The sequence below is a fragment of the Gastrolobium bilobum genome, unplaced genomic scaffold (genome assembly GCF_033153095.1).
Source record: "Gastrolobium bilobum isolate Gb01-03AN ecotype WA unplaced genomic scaffold, APGP_CSIRO_Gbil_v1 utg168530, whole genome shotgun sequence".
Taxonomy (NCBI): domain Eukaryota; kingdom Viridiplantae; phylum Streptophyta; class Magnoliopsida; order Fabales; family Fabaceae; genus Gastrolobium; species Gastrolobium bilobum.
This window is the reverse complement of record NW_026899909.1, coordinates 22,427-43,837: the sequence shown is the minus strand read 5'-3', so window position 1 is coordinate 43,837 and position 21,411 is coordinate 22,427. Positions and strand designations below refer to the sequence as shown.

General features: G+C 37.5%; 1 protein-coding gene across 1 annotated transcript in view; it reads right to left on the bottom strand.

The window, feature by feature from the left end:
- LOC133294152 (uncharacterized) overlaps positions 1–13,313 on the bottom strand; it is a 35,011-nt gene extending 21,698 nt beyond the window's left edge. The window contains exons 1-6 of the mRNA XM_061492805.1: positions 12,833–13,313; positions 12,374–12,557; positions 10,806–11,114; positions 10,454–10,543; positions 7,257–7,730; positions 7,017–7,124 (exon numbers count right to left, since the gene is read on the bottom strand). Of these exons, the coding sequence (XP_061348789.1) occupies positions 7,017–7,124; positions 7,257–7,730; positions 10,454–10,543; positions 10,806–11,114; positions 12,374–12,557; positions 12,833–13,026 (1,359 nt within the window). The 5' untranslated portion in view covers positions 13,027–13,313. The remainder of the gene's footprint in view (positions 1–7,016; positions 7,125–7,256; positions 7,731–10,453; positions 10,544–10,805; positions 11,115–12,373; positions 12,558–12,832) is intronic.
- Positions 13,314–21,411: the final 8,098 nt, after the last annotated feature.

The window sequence follows — 21,411 nt, the reverse complement described above, 5'->3', positions numbered from 1 at the left end:
TGCTGATGGTCATTCCAGCACAATTGTCTTTGCCGATGATCATTCCAGCATCTTCCATGTTGATGTTCATTTCGACGCCATTTTTAGCACATTGATGATTTTTGGTTTCTCATTTAGGAGATTTATTTTGATGTTATGTTACTTGGTCTTTCTTGTAATAAGCTTATAGCATAGTCAAGGGGAAACCACGGCTGCTCACCAACGGTTAAATGAAATGTCTGAGAGGGATCTTGATGCTGATGTCCTGGTCAGCTCAGTTGTCTTTGCCGATGATAATTCTGGCACCATCCATGCTCTGATGTCCATTCCAGCACTGTCTCTTTATCAGCTCTTCAGACTGATGGTCATTCCAGTTGATTTGTTGTACTTAGTCATTTCATTTCGTTGATGTAGCATTGTTGTTTTTGGTTCCTAATGGGAGTATTATTTATGTATCAAGCTTGTAGCATATGATCTATATGCTACAGCTTGAGGGGGAGTGTTAAGAGTGTTAGTGTTAATAGTGTAGAAGTCCCACATTGAGTGTGTCTCTTTGTATTCTTCAATTGGTTTGCTATATAATAGCACCAATGTTGTGTAGTTTAATACAACAAGGATTACTATCATTTCCTCTTGTATCTATGATATTTAACACTATCTATCTCTCCCAAGCCTCCTCTCTGACATTCATCCCACTCTCCTCTAACAGAATCAACTCACACATCTCTCTCCTACTGCCACATGTCTAGGCAGTTACAAGAAAATCCCCCATGTGTGTTCCATTCTATTGCACCTCTCTGTTCTACTATTGTCCCCTTTATTTATCCTCACATAGACTCCAATAATAGGAAGTTATCTATTAGAAAGAAATCACCTTTGGTTCATCCAGCGTAAAATTTGAAACTAGATCAACTTTTCCAAACAAATGCCAACCATATTAATAATTATCCTCCGGTAAATGTACTCACTTGATCAATTCCTAAGCCTTTGACGATCTTTTCCATTATTTGCCGGTCATTTTTCAGATAAAAGAAGAACGTTATTAAGATGAAGGAAAAATATTACAAAGAGAAGGGAGGATAAGGAATCTCCCTTAACAAAACTACAAAATAGAAAACAACAAAGATAAAAAATGCCATCTGTTCCCTTCTTTGTCAATCATGAGACACTAAAAGATCTATTTTATATAAACTTCATAATTTCTCTAGAAAAAATTGCTCCAACATTCTACTGTTCAATTTATTATAGAGGACTGTCTCTATCATCTATTAGGATTGTCTAGGAGTAGACCAGTTATTTCCTATGTTCCAGAAGACCCTTTTTAGTCCTTATTTCCTATTGTCTCTATCATTTATTTGACGTTGATGTTGATTTTGTTGACAAATTGTAAGAGCTATATTACACTCAATTGTTCTCTAAGTTGATAGACATGCTTTTGAACCTGTTAAGAACCTTGAGGTCACCACCCCAAAAGCTAGCTCAAAGGGTGGGAGTGCCCAAGGCCTTATAAATTTCACATTAGTTGCACATACAACCAATGTGGGACTATATATCTCAACACGCCCCCTCACACGAGAGCCCATTGGGCTTGAAGAGTGGATGATGCAACAGGCCCAGCCTACCTGTGCTAAGAAATTCCACAAGAGAAAGTGGGGAGCGGCGAGGCTCTGATACCATGTTAAGAACCTTGAGGTCACCACCCCAAAAGCTAGCTCAAAGGGTGGGAGTGCCCAAGGCCTTATAAACTTCACATTAGTTGCACATACAACCAATGTGGAACTATATATCTCAACAGAACCCAACAGGCACTTTAGTAGACTAGAATTCTGATAGGAACCGGATAAGAAATACAACACAACAGAAATTTAACTGGTACATCCCTTCTACTGATCTGATATCAAAGTAGTATCAAAATCAGGAAGGTCTAACTATATGGAAAATACAGAAATTGAAATGAAAATGGACATAGAATGCACAAGAAAATGCAGATGACCCAGACTATTCAATCGGCAGCTCTTTGTTCTGGGAATTTTAGCTTCCACTAAAACCCTAAGGCCACTGCTTAGGCGTTCTCTCCTTCCTCTAACGTCATGCATCCCTCCGGCTTGGTTCTACACTGTTCACGCGGGGGTACCGTTCATCGGCGTTACTGTTCACGCGGTACTGTTCATTGTGTCCGTACAGTTCACTGTTCACTGCGTCCGTACAGATCATTGTTCACCGTGCCCGTACAGATAACTGTTCATGTCGTCCGTACAGGTACTGTTCACGGCTTCACGCATTTTTTTCCGGCCATTCCGAGACAGAACAGCTCGCCTTCCTCTCCTATTTTCAGATATGGTCATCTCTTTTATTTTTTGTGATAGAGGGCTCATGTAATGCGTCCAAAAACACTACTGGCATCATCTCCAGTACTACTCCATCCATTACAATGATGAAACTGACTGGATCTGCTACTTACAAGACCTGGTCTACCTCAGTTATGATCTGGTTTACTGGTCAGGGATATGGAAAAAATCTCACAGCTAAGTCTGCCGATATTTCAAAGGATCAGACATCTGAATGGGAAAAGGTTGATGCTCAACTGTTAAGTATTCTTTGGAAGTCCATTGATCCGACAATTATAGACATTTTCATCCCTATTGAGACCTGCTATCTACACCAATGACATTCAGCAGCTTTATTCCATTGTTTCTCAGTTAATGGAAATGCGCAAATCACCAGAATCTCGAATGGAGACTTATATTGGTAAGATTTGTTCTTTGATGCAAGAATTCTTAGCTATGTTACTTCATGCTGCAGATGCCTCTGCATACAAGAAGCAGGTGGAGTGCTTCTTTATGGTCGTGACCCTCTCCGGTCTTTCAGAAGAGTTACAAAGTGTTCGTGAGAATATTCTAACAAGTGCTGAGACTCCTAGCATGTCACACACTTTCCAACGCATTCTGAATCTTAAGGATAAATCAACAGCTCTCACACATGTGCCAGCTACCGATTCCACTGCATTTTTTTCTTGTACCAATGATTCCAATTGGAACAGTGGACGCGGTCGCAGACGTGGACAGGGTGGCCGCGGACAGAGGCCTCGTTGCAATTATTGCTAGAATCTTGGGCATTTTGAAGAATGTTGTTATAGGAAGTACCCTCATTTGAAGCCACAGACTGCCAACTTTGCTCAAACTGATGCTACACCACCTTTTACTGGATTAGTAACTCTTTCAAGTGCCGACTATAAGGCACTTCTCAACATCCTACTCAAGACACTGGTGATCATGTTGCTTGTCTTTCTCAATCATCTCTTGGACCATAGATAATAGACTCAGGTGCTCCTCATCACCTTTGTGTTAATAAGGATCTCTTCACTTCACTTTCTTATTCTAATAACTTACCCTCTGTCACTCTTGCTGATGGCACTAAGGCTCCTGCTTATGGAATTGGGGAAGTCAACCTAACTCCCTTTTTAACTTTGAACTCTGTTTATTATAAGCCTGACATTCCTTTTAATTTAATCTCTGTTAGCCAGTTAATTCATTCTCTTTCATGTATTGTTACCTTCTCTAAACAATCCTTTTCTATGCAGGATCCGGGTACGGGGAAGATGATTGGAGCGGGCAATGAGTCACGAGGTCTCTACTATCTAATTGCACCACCTTCTCCAGTAGCTTGTTCTCTCATAGAGTCTCCTGAGCTAATTCACAGTCGTCTGGGTCATCCAAGCCTCTCCAAGCTTCAACATATGATTCCTTTTTTATCCAGTCTTAAGTCTTTAAATTGTCAGTCTTGTCAGCAAGGAAAGCACACTCGCTCCTCCTTTGCTAATAGAGTCAATAAAAGAGCTGATGCTCCTTTTTCTATTGTTCATTATGATGTTTGGGGTTCGAGTCAAACAATGTCTGTTTTGGGTTTTCAGTATTTTGTAACCTTTATTGATGATTTCTCTCGTTGTACTTGGGTTTATTTAATAAAAAATCGTTCTAAATTATTTTCAATTTATCAAAAGTTTTGTGCTGAGATAAATACTCAATTTAGTGCTTCTATTCAAATCTTGCGCAGTGATAATGCAAAAGAATATGTGTCTCTTGAATTTTCTAATTTTTTGGAGAAACGTGGGACGTTAGACCAAACCACTTGTCCACACACTCCACTATAAAATGGAGTGGTCGAACGTAAGAATAGACATTTGGTTGAAACTGCTCGTACCCTACTAATTCATATGAATGTTCCATTTTGATTTTGGGCAGATACTATAATCATCTCTTGCTTTCTCATCAATCGCATGCCCTCTTCCGTACTCAATAATGAAGTTCCACATAGTGTTTTATTTCCAGGAGCACCTTCTCATCCCCTACCTCCACATAAATTTGGATGTACCTGCTTTGTTCATGATCTTACTCCAGGAAAAGATAAATTAACATCCAAAGCCTTCAAGTGTATTTTCCTTGGATATACTCGTTTTCAAAAGGGTATCGTTGCTACTTTCCTGATCTCGAGCGTTATATTGTCTCGGCTGATGTCACTTTCCTTGATCAACAACATTTTCATTTTATCCCGTCTCAGATAACACAAGTTGATCAAGTTCTTCATGTTCCTTGTCTTGATTTGTCTTTATCAGTTGCAGGAGACTCTATCCCGGAGGAACGGCCCCTTGCCTCCATCCCTGAGGACCGTCCTTTTCTCACCTATCAGCGTCATCAGACTGTGCCTCCAACGGATTTGACCCTTGCTGACTCACCGCCTACTACTGTCGACTCTTCCCCTCTGAATCCTCCATCAGAGATTACTCTCATTTCCCTTCGCAAAGGTATTCGATCCACTCGTAACCCTCATCCACTTTATAGTTTCTTGAGTTATGATAGACTTTCTTCACCACATTTTACTTTTGTTTCTAGTATTTCGTCTGTTTCTATTTCTAAAACCACAGGTGAAGCACTATCTCATCCGGGTTGGCGTCAGGCAATGATTGATGAAATGCAAGCAATTCACTCCAATGGTACTTGGGATCTTGTTCATGCTCCTCCTGAAAAGTTAGTAGTCGGTTGTCGATGGGTATTCACTGTCAAAGTTGGTCCTGATAGCACTGTTGATCGCCTCAAAGCTCGTTTAGTGGCCAAAGGATACACTCAAACATTTGGTCTTGACTATGGGGATACTTTTTCTCCTGTTGCCAAGATGGCATCTGTTCGCCTATTTCTTGCACTTGCTGCCATTCATCAATGGCCTCTTCTACAGCTTGATATCAAAAATGCTTTCTTACATGGTGACTTGCAAGAGGTAGTATATATGGAGCAACCACCAGGTTTTGTTGCTCAGGGGGAGAATTCTGGAATGGTATGTAAGCTTCGTAAATCCTTATATGGCCTGAAGCAGTCCCCTTGGGCTTGATTTAGTCACTCTAGTTCTGTTGTTCAATCCTTTGGCTTAACCAGAAGTAAAGCCGATCATTCTGTCTTCTATAGACATAGCTCTTCTGGTCAGTGTATCTATCTGCTAGTCTATGTTGATGACATCATTATTATTGGCAGCGATCAAGTTAGGATTGATCAGTTAGAGAAATACTTATTCAATCAGTTTCAGACCAAAAATCTTGGCAGACTTCGATATTTCTTAGGGATCGAAGTGGCACAGTCTAGGCAGGGCATCTCCATTTGTCAGAGGAAGTATGCACTGGATATCCTAGATGAGACTGGTATGTGGGGATGTAAACTATTGATACACCTATGGATCCTAATGTTAAGTTGTTACTCAGACAGGGGGAGTCATTGGTAGACCCTGGACGTTATCGCCAATTAGTTGAAAAGTTGAACTATCTTACTGTGACAAGACCAGACATCTATTTTACAGTTAGTGTGGCAAGTCAATTCATTGACTCTCCTTGTGACTCCCATTGGGATGCATTTATCAGGATTCTTCGATATATCAAAAGAGCATCAGGAAGAGATTTATTATACACAAATAAAGGGAATGCAAACGTATCTAGCTATTCAGATACTGACTGGGCAGGTTCTCCTTCAGACAGATGATCCACCTCGGGGTATTGTGTTCTCCTTGGAGGAAACTTGATCTCTTGGAAGAGTAAGAAGCAAACTGTGGTCGCAAGATCAAGTGCAGAGGCAGAATATCGGGCAATGGGAAATGCAACCTGTGAGCTCATCTAGCTAAAACAATTGCATAAGGAACTACATCTCTGGGAACAGCAGCCCATGAAGCTCATTTGTGACAATCAAGCAGCATTGCATATATCCTCTAACCCAGTCTTTCATGAGATGACCAAACATATAGAAATTGACTGTCACTTTGTTAGAGAGAAGATTCAGTCAGGAGAGATCAAAACAACATTTGTCAATTCCAGTGATCAACTTGCAGATGTTTTCACCAAGGCTCTTAGAGGTCCCCGGTCCCCGAATAGATCATATATGTAACAAGCTGGAAGCTTATGATATATACGTACTAGCTTGAAGGGGAGTGTTAGAAATAATATAATATTAAATAGCATTGTAATTTATTATTCTGTTATTCTAGCAGGTTATTTGGACTTGGTCTATTAGGTCATTTAACCTCTTTAAATAGAGGTCTTTTGTACAGTTCTATACACAATTGAATACAATACATTCGTACATTCTAATTCTTTCCACCATTCTCCCCCTTCCTCAAACTGATTTGTTTCAGCATATCCCAACGTCCTGCCACATGAGTTGTGGTTCCCTCTCCACTGTCAGCATGATTCACATGGGGCCCTACTCCTCTCCAGAGCTTCCTACACTGTAGCTTCCTAAAACATTTAAGAATATAAAATTCAAATTTCTCATTTTTCAGTTACAAGGGCCCTAAGAGCTGGTGAGTGAAAGGGGATCGGAAGGTTGTGAGTACCGAGACTCATGAGAGATCAAACCCAGCACTAAGGGCTTCCTAAGGAAGCTAGTTTTCACTAAGCTACAAAACCATAGCAACTTTTCATTATATTATGCCAACCACAGGAAAACACACCAATGGCTCAAACTTAAAAAACATTATTTCCAGTTAACCAGTTCAGAGCTCACCAATAGCATCAGTCTACTCTCCCCCATTGTGTAGAAGCACTTCAATAAGAGTCCTTTTATGGCATCAACAAGTCCCTTTCTCACCTTTTGTGACGGGTGAATACAAATCTGAAATTCAATATCACATAAAACATTACATTACTTATTAAAATATACACAAAGCATTGAAGTTCTAAACAATTCTGAAGGCTCTAAAAAAACAAGGAAACTAACGTCATTAACAATCCACTAGGAACATACATGTGGAAAAGTTGCACTTAAAAGCTTATTTACACGTGCTGACGTCTTCTGCATCCAATCTTTTGTTCGGTTCACATGCAAAGATAAATTCTCTCTGTCCGGATCAGTCTTCCCAACTTCTTGGAGTAGAGTTTGTGAACAACAGATTATTTCTGACTCGACACTTCTATCTTCAACATCTTTTGTTTTAGCACAATCTTTAAGTGGCAAGTGACGAAGCTCCTCCAAAAGAGAGTGAGCAGATTTACTCTCATTAGAACCAAAGTTTGAAGTCACTTCAATATCCAGGGCAGGTGCATTAGCATCATCCTGAAGGACTATCATAAGAAACTCTGCCAAACCTCTAATTGCTTGGTCAATAGACTCCACACTTCCAGCAGCCCCACTTATCATTGTTTTTGCACCATGCAAAACTTTAGCAAATTGACTAACAATGCCAGGTAAAAAGAAGGCCAATGCATCTGCAGAACCAACCTGAAAAGTAAAACAGCAAAAATCATTTGATTTAATTCCTTTTTTGATAAAAGGATTCATAAATGAAAGAGAAAACTACAGAGGGGACAAAATGTCCACATATAAACAGTCAAAAGATAAGCTAAAGCTAACAAAAAGTATAAATATATATTAGCTCAAAAAAAATCCCCAATCTCTGTTCAAAAAAATAAACCACCACCCCATCCCAAAAAATTAAACACAGAAAAGATCCAATCCAATTATGTGTAAGACTAGCTGGATGAAAATTCTGGCATACAATCAATAATTACACCAAATCCACAAAGAGACATGGCCCTCTTCTCTCTTGCTCTCCCTTTATCTTAAAGCATACTAAAATCACTTTTGAGCAGAGAAAGACAGATGAGTGCTAACCCTTGGATTCCAAAAACACATTCCAAAAGTGTCCAGAAATAAAGTGGTAGTGGCCTTGGCCCAATATAGCAGGCCTTCAATTTTAATTATATTTCATAAGTGATATTCGGTAATCATTCCACTAGCATAAAACATAGTTGTTAGAATCTTACGTTCACAATTTGAATCTTATGATTCAATACAATTTAGCAAGCCAACGATTCATATCATGTGATGAATTGAAGATGGCCTTGAATTGTGTAATATATGGACAAATCATTACGATTCCATATCACCGATACAAATAGTACGACTCAATGATTCATTAACTTTTTTCCTTTTGCTTTGCTTTAATCATTTTTCAGATCGCTATTGAATGCCCCCTATTTGACTATTCCATTGACCTATTTTCATTCTTTAGAAACAGGGGATTCACTGATTCACATAGTCACTCACTCACTATAAGCACCCTACTTGCCTATGCAACTTCTCTTTTTCATTCTTTTGAAAATAAAGGCTTCACACAGTCACTTGCTCACTCTATATGTACCTTAGTTAGTTGGTTATATCATTACTCTATTTTCGTTCTTATGAAACATAGGCTTCACGTAGTCATTTTATTATGTGACTCATCTATGACTTATGACTTATAATTTTGTTTTGTAAGAATTATGGTTAAGTTCTTCTGTCAATTTCTAGTTTAAAACTATTACATTGAACATTATACATCATTTATATAATATATCTCAAGCTATTTTTCATTGTGTCTTTGAATCCTACAATTTGATACGATTGACAATTAAAAAATTACTTGGCAATTCACGATTTGAATTGTGATTTGATAACTTTGATATAAAACAAACAATGGTCTAGGGCAAGCATTCTCAATTGGACATATTTTGCATACGTCTAGCATAAATTTCATGATGGACCCTACATTTCTATCATGAAAGAACTAGAAAAAAAATCCCACATAAAATCACGTTTCACAATCTCCCAGCAGTTTTAAGAAAATTCAAAATGAAACTCTCTAGTGTAGGGGTTTACTTGTTTAAAAATCAAACAGCCCTCCTAACTTCCAATGGTCTCCCCATATTAGACATAGACTTGTACAACCACCGCTTGCTTCTTAATCAAATTCTTTTTCCTTACAACTAGCTACTCTAAAGGGAACTAGGGTAAGCATCCCCCTCTTCACCAACTATCTCAATCTAGCCTCCTGCTAATCACTTCCTTCAGAAGAATGTTCCACAAATTAAATCACTAGCGAAGGTTTAGTAAACTGTCACTTCTTAGACAACACTCCATCACCAGCTGACTTATCCAAGAAAATTGCCACTGACACAACCTCCATTTCTTCAAATCAAAATTCAAATAAACTTCAACAATTTCAAATTTCAATTTCTCTTTAACAAACTTAACCTCCTGCGATGAATCGAAGGCTGATAGCATTAGCCTGATTATTAAAGAACTAGGAGCGAGAGTAGGAACTGGTATGAACAATATTTAGAGAAGAGGGGGAAAAGAGAGAGAGGGAGACAGAGCCTAGAAGACAGAAGCAAGGGATAAGATCGAAGACGAAAGAGGTAATTATAAAGGTTAGTATCAATGCAGAAGTCAAGAAACTTTGGATACGTTAAAAGCAAGAAAGGTTAGAGGGTACCTTTGATGAAAATACAGAGTTAGAATGCACTTTTGCCTTTTCTGAAATTTATATACAAATTTTTAATAGGACATAAGTTTCATATACAATAAAGAAGAATTATCTGAGCAAAGTGTAAAAATAGCTATGGATGACAAAGCAATTTTTCTTTATAACAATTAGTTCATTTTTACTTTTTTTTCATTTTTTCCTTTTTTTTTGGAGAATGGTACTTAATGGGATTCATATGGATGATATGCTAGTGCTAGCTTGGAAACAGAATAACTTCAGAGGATTGCAAAGATGCAAGAAAGGAAAGGCTTTATGGTGGAATGCTGTTTGTTCATTTATTTGATGCATTTTGTTGGAGTGGAAGGCTCAAATTTTCCAGAGTGCTTTATTATTTTAACTGTTGTAATAAGATAGGAAAGAATTTATATCTTCTCTTTGGCCAATGGCTTCTTTATTGGAACCTCCCTAACAAAATTATGCAGGGAGACCAGAGAGCTTTATACTATGGATGAACTCCCCACCCCCCCCAAAAAAAAAACCCCTTTTAACCATCTTTCCTGAAGAGGATATTTTCCCCTCCTTTCTACTGGTGCATTGACCATTCAGCTCTATAAACATTTCTCTTTCCTTGCAAAATAATAAAGAAATAAATAAATAACTGCTACAGCCTTTTGGAAGAACTTGTTCGTTACATTACCTTAGCAACCAGCACCCGCAGAGTTTTGAAGGCTTCAATTCGAAGTCTTGAAGAACCTCGCTGTCCCCTTGCAGCCTCGGTATCTGCAGCCTTTTCATAAGACGAAGGTAACCATCTTTTGAGAACAAAAGAAAAAAGGAAGAATTTTATTTAGGTCTGTTTCAATAGGAAAGATATCTGTTTTGATTACTTGAAGTTATCTTCTGCTATACAAAATATGATCATGTAGTTAAAATAAATTTTGGTTATAATGTAATTAAGAACCAATATTTAAAAGAAATGAATTATGTACGCATAAAAAAGAACTGAATTGAAATTTCTCCAAGAAAATTCAACAACAAAATCAACATACTTTAAGAAGAAGCGATAACCAGTGTCCAACAGAAGCTGATGCAGTTTTAGACCGGAGAAATGCAAGTAAACATTCCTCTGGTTCTGAATCATACTTGAAAGTTTTATGAGTAAGTCTATCATTATAAATGTTATCCGAAAGTGCAGGCAAACCAGGAATTTGTTTGCATGAGCAAGACACATCAGAACAGGAATATAAACTCAAAAGAAGTGCCCTGAAACACAATAAAATTCCTTCACGAAACTCCTCTGAAGCTTCAGATGGCGACAGTAAAGCCCCATATGTTAACTTCTTTAGTAGCACAACCATCTGTTAAGAAACATTAAAGTTCAGTTTCATTTATTTTTGTCTTGGACAAAAATAACAAGACAATACAGTTTAAACAGAAGTTCACAGCTAATGAGGGGAACATAAACTATAGCAGTCAAAATAAAACCATGGTATATAAAAGTTATCATGGCATTAGCATTTTACTTTGACACATAGTTATCAAATGCGGATTGCGGCATGACGCGGCCAACCCTGAAAAATGCTATAGCGTTATAGCGGGTTGCGGTTGCGGAAATAGCGGAATAGATATATGACAGAAATAATGACAAAAAGAAACATTTTTTAAAGGCAGAGATAGTAGAAGTGACATAGAGAGACGCGGATAGACTAAAAAACCCTTAAATTTTTTCGGTTACACATTTAAATTTAGGACAAAATTGATATTTTTCCTTATGACAGCAATATGACCGTAAATGCGATCGCAATGGCTACTATTGCGTTCCGGTGTGGCGCGACGCGGTTTCTTGCGGCGAGACACCGCAACGCCCATACGACGCAGCTCGCGGCGCTATTGCCGCACAATTAACTTCTATGCTTTGACATACAAAAAACAGCATGTGAAATAATAGCAAAATAAAAACAAACCTCAACAAAGCACTGTTCCAAGTCCCCATTTATCAAAAACTAAATGGCTATGGTACTTCCCTCTAGACATTTCACTGTGACACCAAATTATTGAGGATAGGTACGTTTAGATCACTGTTTGCAAAGCAGTATATAATTCTATTACATCAAAAAGCATTTATAATGGATGAGCTAAACAAACCATGAGCGGAAACCAAAGGGAGGCAAAATGAACATGAGCTAACCATGTATAATTGCATCAAATAATATTCCACAAGACATCTTCAATTGTTACACTAGAAAATATTTAGAGGGCAGTCCTATATCTTCTATTTTGGCCCTTATTGCTGTAGTATAATGTGACAGTCAGTGATTCAGGTTCAATTGTTAAAATAAAACAACTTCGAGAAATTTTTTGTTTTTGTGCATTCAGGCCAGTACCCCCAATTCCACATATCCCTAGATTCATTTTGTATTTTATTTTTTTTCTTTTGTTCCTCTTTTCCAAATGTTAAAAGCAGTATAGTTCTCATTACACATCCAATGCACTAAACTATGCAGGTTATAATGTATTCAATTACATAACAAGAAGCAAGTAAATAAAATCCCAGAGTAATATTTCATAGTTTCTATAAAATCCAGACCAAATGTCAAAGGCAAATCAATCGACCCACCTGATCCACAGAATTCAAATGACACTTCGTCAGAAGTTCCTCCAAACAATTAACTACACCTTCAGCAACCCTATCACTCACTTTAAAAGGTGTTTTTGGAACATCAGACACAGTATCAACTTTCTGCATACATCTGCATTGAATTGCTGCATCGAGGAGCAGAAGTAATGGGAACAAAGTATAGCTGAAACAAAAATAAATAAATTACATCACACTGTGAAGGTAAAGTAGACATCAAACACAACAAAATTCAAAATTCAAAATTCAAGTACATCTGCATACATATATGCGTGTGTGCGGTTATAGTTTCTTTTCTTTTCATTCAAGTTACTTTGGACATGTAGATTATATCTATTAAAAGGATTAGGATTTGTTAAGAATTAGGGCTTTTATGCGTGTTTATAGAAAATGACAATTTAGATTCTATTTAGCGAAGAAATAGATAGATAAAGAGCTTACTCGAAGAAAGGTTGTAAAGTAGAAGGCGAAGAATTCTGAAGGAAACGAAGGAGTTCAGGGATAACAGTGACAGAAGAATGATTCTGATTCTGAACCTGAGGGTTTCGCAAAAGGTCCAGAAGTTGCAACGAGTATGATTTCAAGTGTTGAAAGGTAGTGCTTCTGAGTTGCTCTTCTTCCATATTGTCTTCCATTCCTAATAATCAACCCTAGATTCCAATGCTATTCTTTTCAGTTTCGATGATAAAGAAAATTGAGTTCAATAGTAGCGAACATGTTTGGGTGTTTTTTCACTGAAATGAATCGTGATCATGCGTTCACTCTGCAGCAACTCTTGAGTAGCTTGAAACGCGTAATTCTCAGAGAGCTTCAACTCACTGCAACTTGAAGCAAAGTTGTCTACTACGGTGAAACGCCACTCTCACCGGCGCTGCAATACGTCGTCGTCCACGTATTCGACGAAATTACGCAAAAACAGAAGAAAAATGAAAAAGAGGTGAGAAAGAAGGGTACGGATTGCGTCTCATGATTCGGGGAATTGACATATTACTTTCTCTTTAGCCTTTTCTAGAAATACGGGTGAAAATGTGTTCATACGAATAGTCTAGAGTTCATTATTTGACTTAGGTAAAAAAAAAAAAAAAAAAATGGGGAAAAATATTGTAATAATTAATTACTATTACTATTAATGTTATTACCAATCAATTTTACCGTTAGATCGATTATATTGATCCAATGATTATATTTATTTTCATCTTTATATGATTATGATTCTCTATATTTAATACTTTATATTTATTTCTACCTTTGTATGGTTATGATTTCTCATAACCATACAAAGATAGAAGTAAATATAACTGTTGGATCAACGTAATCGATCTAATACTGAAATTGATTGGTAGTAACACTAATTGGTTGTTATAATATCCTATAAAAAAGATTAAAAATTTAGTTTGTTAAGAAATTTAATTTTAGGTCATTTGAAAAAATTTATCGACTTATTGGCTCAACTTATTTACGTTGATATAAATAATATATTATTATTATATTTAATATTATTGTAACATTTTAAAATCATGTTATTTTAATTTTTACCGTGAGGATATAGGCCACAATCATGTCTTATATTTGACAAAGAAGCCTGAATTTATTTTATTTTTTTGGGTAAACGAAGCCTGATTCTTTTAAAATAAGATTTAACTTGACCTATTACATTTTCTACCAGTACTTTTCACTACTACTGGAAAAAAAAACCAAGGTGTAGCTCAGTTGGGGAAATTTTAATATATTCCAGGCCCACCATTTATTCAACGGTCCCTTTCTATAAATGGAAAATTTTCTTTCATTTCTACTCTTTTCTTTTTGAACTTTTCCCCCTCCGTCCCTCTTTTTTTTTTTTCATTTTGGGAAGGGACCACCATGGTCCCGGCCATGATAGTCAAAATCTGGATTTAAATCTTAAAATCCCGATTTTAACTAATAGAGATGAACACGGAAGAGAAAGGGAGAGAGAGAGAGAGAGAGAGAGAAGTCATTGATATGATTCTGATGTAAAATGTATATTGAATTATGAACTGATACAGAGAGAGATCTATTTATAGATCAGGTGTTGCTGACTCAGCAACTAACCAATCCTAACAATCTGTAACAAACTCTAACAGAACCAAACTCTAACATAATGAGTAATAATCAGGTGTGTGACACACCATAGGGACAATACTACAGCAGACTAATACAAAGCCTTAGTTGCTTATATGCTAATATGCCCCCTCAAACGCAGGAGTGATGGAGTTGAAAAACATCCAGAACTCTGAGTTTGGATCTTAAGTCAGCAAACTTGGGAGCAGAAAGAGGCTTGGTGAGTGTGTCAGCTAACTGATCAGTGGCTGGAATGTGAGAAACAATAAGATCCTTAGATAAGACTCGTTCACGAACAAAGAAAATGTCCAACTCCATGTGCTTGGTTCTAGCATGTAAAACCAGGTTATGGGATAGTGCAACAGTGCTGAGATTATCACAATAGACTTGTGGAGTGGCCAAGGGAACATGAAGCTCACGAAGAAGGGACTGAATCCACAAAATTTCAGCTGAAGCAATGGCCAAACTTCTGTATTCTGCCTCGGTACTAGACCTGGCCACCAAGGATTGTTTCTTGGACCACCAAGAGACCAAGTTAGGACTAAGGAAGATGCATGCACCTGATGTAGACCTGCGGTCATCAGGGTCACCAGCCCAGTCAGCGTCACAAAAGGCTGTGAGAGGCAAAATGGAATGTGCAGAGGCTGGCTGAAGCAAGAGACCATAAGAGACAGTCCCTTTAAGGTATCTGAGTATACGTTTGACAGCAAGCCAGTGATCAACTAAAGGTTCTGCCATGAACTTGCACACTTTATTGACAGCAAAACTGATCTCAGGTCTTGTTATAGTAGCATACTGCAATGCACCAACAATAAAGCAATAGTGATGAGGATTATCAAAGTAATTGGAGCCATGCCTTGTCAATTTGCAACTAGCAGCCATAGGAGAAGCAATGCTTTTTGCATCTGACATATTAGCCCGAGCCAACAGATCTCTGATGTATTTAGATTGGGAAAGAGAGATAGCACCAGTAGAATGTTTCTTGACTTCTATACCCAAAAAATACTCCAAAACTCCAAGATCTTTGAGAGCAAACTTAGAATTCAAGGCACGGATCAGTTGTTGAATAAAGTGAGGATCATTCCCAGTCACAATAATGTCATCTACATATACCAACACATATATAGATCTGTGAGCATCACGAAGAATAAAGAGAGAGGGGTCACAGTTGCTGGATCTAAAGCCAAAGTCTGAGAGAGCTTGTTTGAGCTTATCAAACCAAGCTCTAGGAGCTTGTTTAAGGCCATACAAGGCCTTATTGAGCTTACAAACCAGAGTTTTATTATTAACCTCAAAACCTGGTGGCTGTATCATGTAAACATCTTCAGTGAGGTCTCCATTGAGAAAGGCGTTATTCACATCTAATTGCCTTAATGTCCAGCCAAAAGAGAGAGCCAGAGTAAGCATAATCCTTACTGTTACTGGCCTGACAACAGGAGAAAAGGTTTCTGAGTAATCAAAACCTTCTTGTTGATGAAACCCCTTAGCAACTAGGCGAGCTTTATACTTATTGACTGTCCCATCTGGATTCTCCTTGATTTTAAACACCCATTTGCAGCCTATAGCCTTCCTGTTAGAAGGAAGAGAAACAAGAGTCCAAGTATGATTAGATTGTAAAGCTTTATATTCTGCCTTCATAGCATCCAGCCACTGTTGGCTGGCCAAGGCTTGTTTAACAGTTACAGGTTCCATATGAGTGAGGAGAGCAAGAGATCTGGCTAGGCTTTTGGACCTTGTAGTGATAGAGTGAGGGGAAGAGGAAGGACTCACTGTTTGTGATGGCTGATATTCAGAAGAGGAGGAAGGTGAGGAGGAAGAAATTGGTGACAAGAGAATTGGGGAACAAGACTGACCAGAATTGGAGGAGTTATCTTGAGGAGGTGAGACAGAAGTAGGGGACAGAATTGGTACAGAAGATGACAGAACTGGAGATTGTGACACAGCAGGAGATTGTGACAAAGCAGGTGGAAGAGTAGGAGAGTCAATAGCTGGTTCAGCAAGACTGTGAACAGAATGAGTGTTGTGATCAGATTGTGTTGCATTAGTAGGAAAAGAGGTGAATGGTTGGTGAACATTAAAACTGGGAAGAACAGTAAGAGGAATAGAAGCAGGAACTATAGATGCATTAGGGAAGCCAGGCTTAATATTCCATAGAGGAAATGGAAACCTATGTTCATTAAATAAAACATCCCTTGAAATAAAGACACGGCCATCTGGATTTTGACACAAGTAACCCTTATGATTGGGAGCATAGCCAAGAAAGATACACTCTTGAGATCTAAATTCCAGCTTATGCTTATTGTATGGTCTGAGAAAGGGAAAGCAAGCACAACCAAAATTTTTGAGAAATTTGTAATCAGGTATAACATGAAACAACTTTGTATAGGGAGTTTGAAAATCCAGTACTGCTGTAGGTAACCTATTAATAAGATATACGCAGAAATAAATGCATAATCCCAATACTTCATTGGTAGAGAGGCAGAAGAGAGCATAGTGAGACCAGTTTCAACAATATGCCTATGCTTTCTCTCTACCACTCCATTCTGATGATGGGTGTGAGGGCATGCTATTCTATGGTTGATTCCATGAAGAAGAAGAAACTGGGTAAAGGATCGAAACTCACCTCCCCAATCGGTTTGGATGGACTTGATAGAGACATTGAATTGTGTTTGTACTAGAGAGTGAAAATTTTTGAAAGTTTGAAGTGCATCTGACTTCTGTTTCAAAGGATAAATCCATGTAAATCTAGTATTTGCATCAACAAAGGAAATATAGTACAAGTGTCCCATCATGGATTTTATAGGAGCAGGTCCCCATAGGTCACTGTATATCAATTCAAAGGGAGTATTGTAAACAATATGTGAGGGGGAAGAGGGCAAACGATGGGCCTTACCAATGCAACAATCTGAACAAAACATCTCAACAACTTTATTATTCACATGTATATTACAAGCTTGAAGAACAGATTTAAGAATTTCTTTATGTGGATGTCCTAAACGACAATGCCACATTGAGTAAACAGAAGTTCCTAGCTCAGAAGACTGAGTAGCAGTCACTAGATTATTACTATTACAAACTGAAGATACTGATGAAGAAACAGTATTACAAACAGGAGATATCAAGTTTGAAGATTGCTGAAAAGGAGTACATGAGACACTTTGTGGAGCATGAGTTGGTGTTTGATGAAGATTGATGCCGTTGAATTTATAAAGACCACTAGAGTCAAGAATACCTTCAAGCAAGACTTTGTGTGTCCCCTGTGATTTAACAAGACAAAAGGAAGGGTGAAACTCAAAGTACACAGAATTATCTTTGGCAAATTGACTGACACTCACAAGATTTTTCATAATGGAAGGAACAAGAAGGAGATTTGTAAAACGCAAGTGTGTGTGTGTGTGTCAAAGGGAGAAGAAAAATTGGAGGAACCAATAGCTGTGACAGCCAAACCTTGGCCATTGCCTATCAGTATTTGGTCTGCACCACTCAATTGCTGACTCTGCATCAGATTCTGAGGATTGGAGGTGACATGATGTGTTGCACCAGAATCAGGATACCACTCCAAGGCAGGTGCAGGTGTGGGCAGAATTCCAGGTTGAGCAGTAATCAAAGCTTGTGGTTGCACACTCTGAGGACGAACATATTGGAAGGAATGACGCTGTTGAGGTATCTGATTTGTCTGAACCTGAGCAAACATCTGAGGAAAAAATTGAGAATGAGAGGTGATGTTGGGTGGTGGAAGAGTGGGAACAAAGTGTTCATCAAATCTATGCCAACAAGTTTGAACATCATGTCCAAACTTATAGCAAAGTTGGCAACAAACATTAGATCTTCCTCCACTTGCTCCACGTCCTCTTCCTCTATTGTAGTTGTGTCCTCCATAACGTCCTCTGCCTCTGTTTGGCACATATGAGCGACTGGAGTTGTGAAAACCAGTACTCTGTTCCTGGTTACGTAAAACAGGGGCAAACAGAGTGTCACTGTTCACAGCATTGCTATTGTTACTCTGTTTTCCAGCTTCTGAATTGTGCTGAGTCAAATTCACTGCTGCAGATTCTGAAATCAACGCCTCTGATTGTCTCATTAGTATTTGTTCATGAGTCATCAATTGAATACTCAAATCTTCAACGGAGTAAGCATTTTCGCGCGCATGAACAGATGCAATAAACGCCGTGTATTCAGCTGGTAATCCTCCAAGTATAATATTTGAACACTCTTCATTACTAACTGGACTTCCTATTGACTTAAGAGAATTGCAAATACCTTTGATTCGAGAAAGGAACTCCTTCACAGTCTTTGATCCTTTTTTGATGGCGTGTAATTCAGATCTCAGCAACCTTGCTTTTGATTTCATCATTCCTTGGAACAATTTGTGTATTTTGTCCCACGCTTCATATGAAAACTTTACTCCTAATATCTCGTTCAGAATCGATTCTGAAACGGTTGAAAGAAGCCAAGACAGAAGCATTGAGTCTTGTGTTATCCATTCCACATACTCAGGATTCTGGACATCACTGATTCGATCATCTTCTGACAGAAATTGAAGAGGTATCTTAGGATTAACCAAGAAACGATGCATCTGATGTGACGTGATGATTGGATCTACAATTTGATTCCATAGCAAGTAATTTTCTTCCGTCAATTTCACTGTTATCTGTTGATTGAACAGTTGTGGAGCTTTGTTCTCCATCTTCGAAGCTGATTTTGCATGTGACGATGGATGAGATGAAGATTCGTGATGTGAAGATTCTCGATTAGAGGAAGGTGAATCCGAAGCGGAAGACATGAATAGGCTCTATATGGATCAGGCCTTCAGATCGAAGGCTCTGATACCATAACAGAGATGAACACGGAAGAGAAAGGGAGAGAGAGAGAGAGAGAGAGAAGTCATTGATATGATTCTGATGTAAAATGTATATTGAATTATGAACTGATACAGAGAGAGATCTATTTATAGATCAGGTGTTGCTGACTCAGCAACTAACCAATCCTAACAATCTGTAACAAACTCTAACAGAACCAAACTCTAACAGAATGAGTAATAATCAGGTGTGTGACACACCATAGGGACAATACTACAGCAGACTAATACAAAGCCTTAGTTGCTTATATGCTAATATTAACGATTTATTTTTGGTAAAACGATTTAGATTTCACTTAAAATCGTTTCCAATATAAAATCCCGATTTAGACATTTACTTAAGTCCCGATTTTAACTATTGGAATGATGTTAAGCAAGTTAGAAAAATTGTTGAATATAACATTGCTGATGTTTCATCCGAAGATGAATGGATTGTAGAAAATGAAGGAACTTTATCTCATGATGAAAGTTTAGATGAAGACAATTTTGAATAATGTAGTTGAAGATCACGTGGAACAGAATGTCTTCGATGATAATAACTTGAATGATTTATTAGCTTAGACCCTTAGAGTGTGACAATTGTATGCAAATATATAAGGATGGTGGCAGGTAGTCTATTTTTCTTAAAAAAATTTTATACATAAGCATATGTATATAAAAATTTAATTTTAGAGTGCAGGTAAAATCTACGATTTGTATTACGATTTTACGATTTACGATTTTTTATTCCCTTTTCGATTTTAGGTAAAATCCCGATTTTGATTACCTTGGTCCAGGCTCATAAAAAATCTTAGCTCTAAGCGTTCGGGCTCGTGTGTCTAAAGGACATGGAGTTTGAACCAAGGGAGCCACACTTTGGGTTAGTGGAGAAACCGTCATTACTCCAATCCACAAAGGGAATTAGTCCTACTCCGAAGGATTGGGAATACCTTTGGATTTACTAAAAAAAAAAATTGGAAAAAAAAATGGCCTTTTGATCCTTTTTGCAGGATAAGGGTTGATTTTCCTGAAATCTTGGGTTTGGGAGATTATCTTATCTTTGTTGCCATAGCCCTTGTTTGATTTGAATTTGAATTTGGATTTACACATTTTATCTTTTTATTGTGAGAAAAGTAGAACGGAAGGAAATTATAAGTGATTTTGTTTGGTTAAGCTTATATGAAATTTTTCTTTCCAAATTAGGTTCATGACATGGGTTTGAGTTTGACTCAACTTTATCTATTATATATATTTATTTATTGTAACAATTATCTATCATATTTATTAGATAGGATATTGTTGACTCATGGCTGACTCATTATTATTTATTAAATAGGATATTGTTGATTCATGACAGACTCATTGTTATCTTTTGTATTAATATTATGTACACATAAGGATATATACTATTATTATTATTACTATTTTTCTTAGGGTATTATTATTACATCCACACTACTTAATAGCGTTCAAATTCATTGCCTTTCTAGCAACCCGAATTCTACAATGTTTGCCTATTCCTTCCCAATAAATAAACAGGATTAAAATATAAAACTACTATATTAAGCAACTAATTGAAAACAACCAAAGTAGAGTTTAGGCATTCATGGCTTCATTACAATGCGAGTATTTTATCAACATGCGTTAGGAAATTCAGCTTATAATCAAATTAGGAAAAATCGAAATAGGAGGAGAAGAAATATTGAAACACAAACAACAAAAATGATAGAAATGATGTTGTAGCACTGCTCTTGCAGCTACTGCATATGCCACCCCTCTCCATCGTACTTGCAAACTTCTTTAAGGACTCTCCTCTCACTCTAAACCTTTGAAATAATATCAGTTTTGATCTGAATTAATTGATATATCAACGATATGAGGTGTGTGCTTGCCTCTGTATTTATAGATTTGGGTAACTTGGGTCTCAAGTTAGGATACCAATGTTGATTTCCTTCAAAAATTGCATCCAAGTCTGATCTTTTCCTATCTCTAGCTAGAAATTTTGATCTTGATTGCTTTGGATAAGGCTTAAATCCTTAATTTTTGAATATATTTTGATCACTTTATTTATCCTTTTGAATCTTCTTATATTTAATTGTCGATC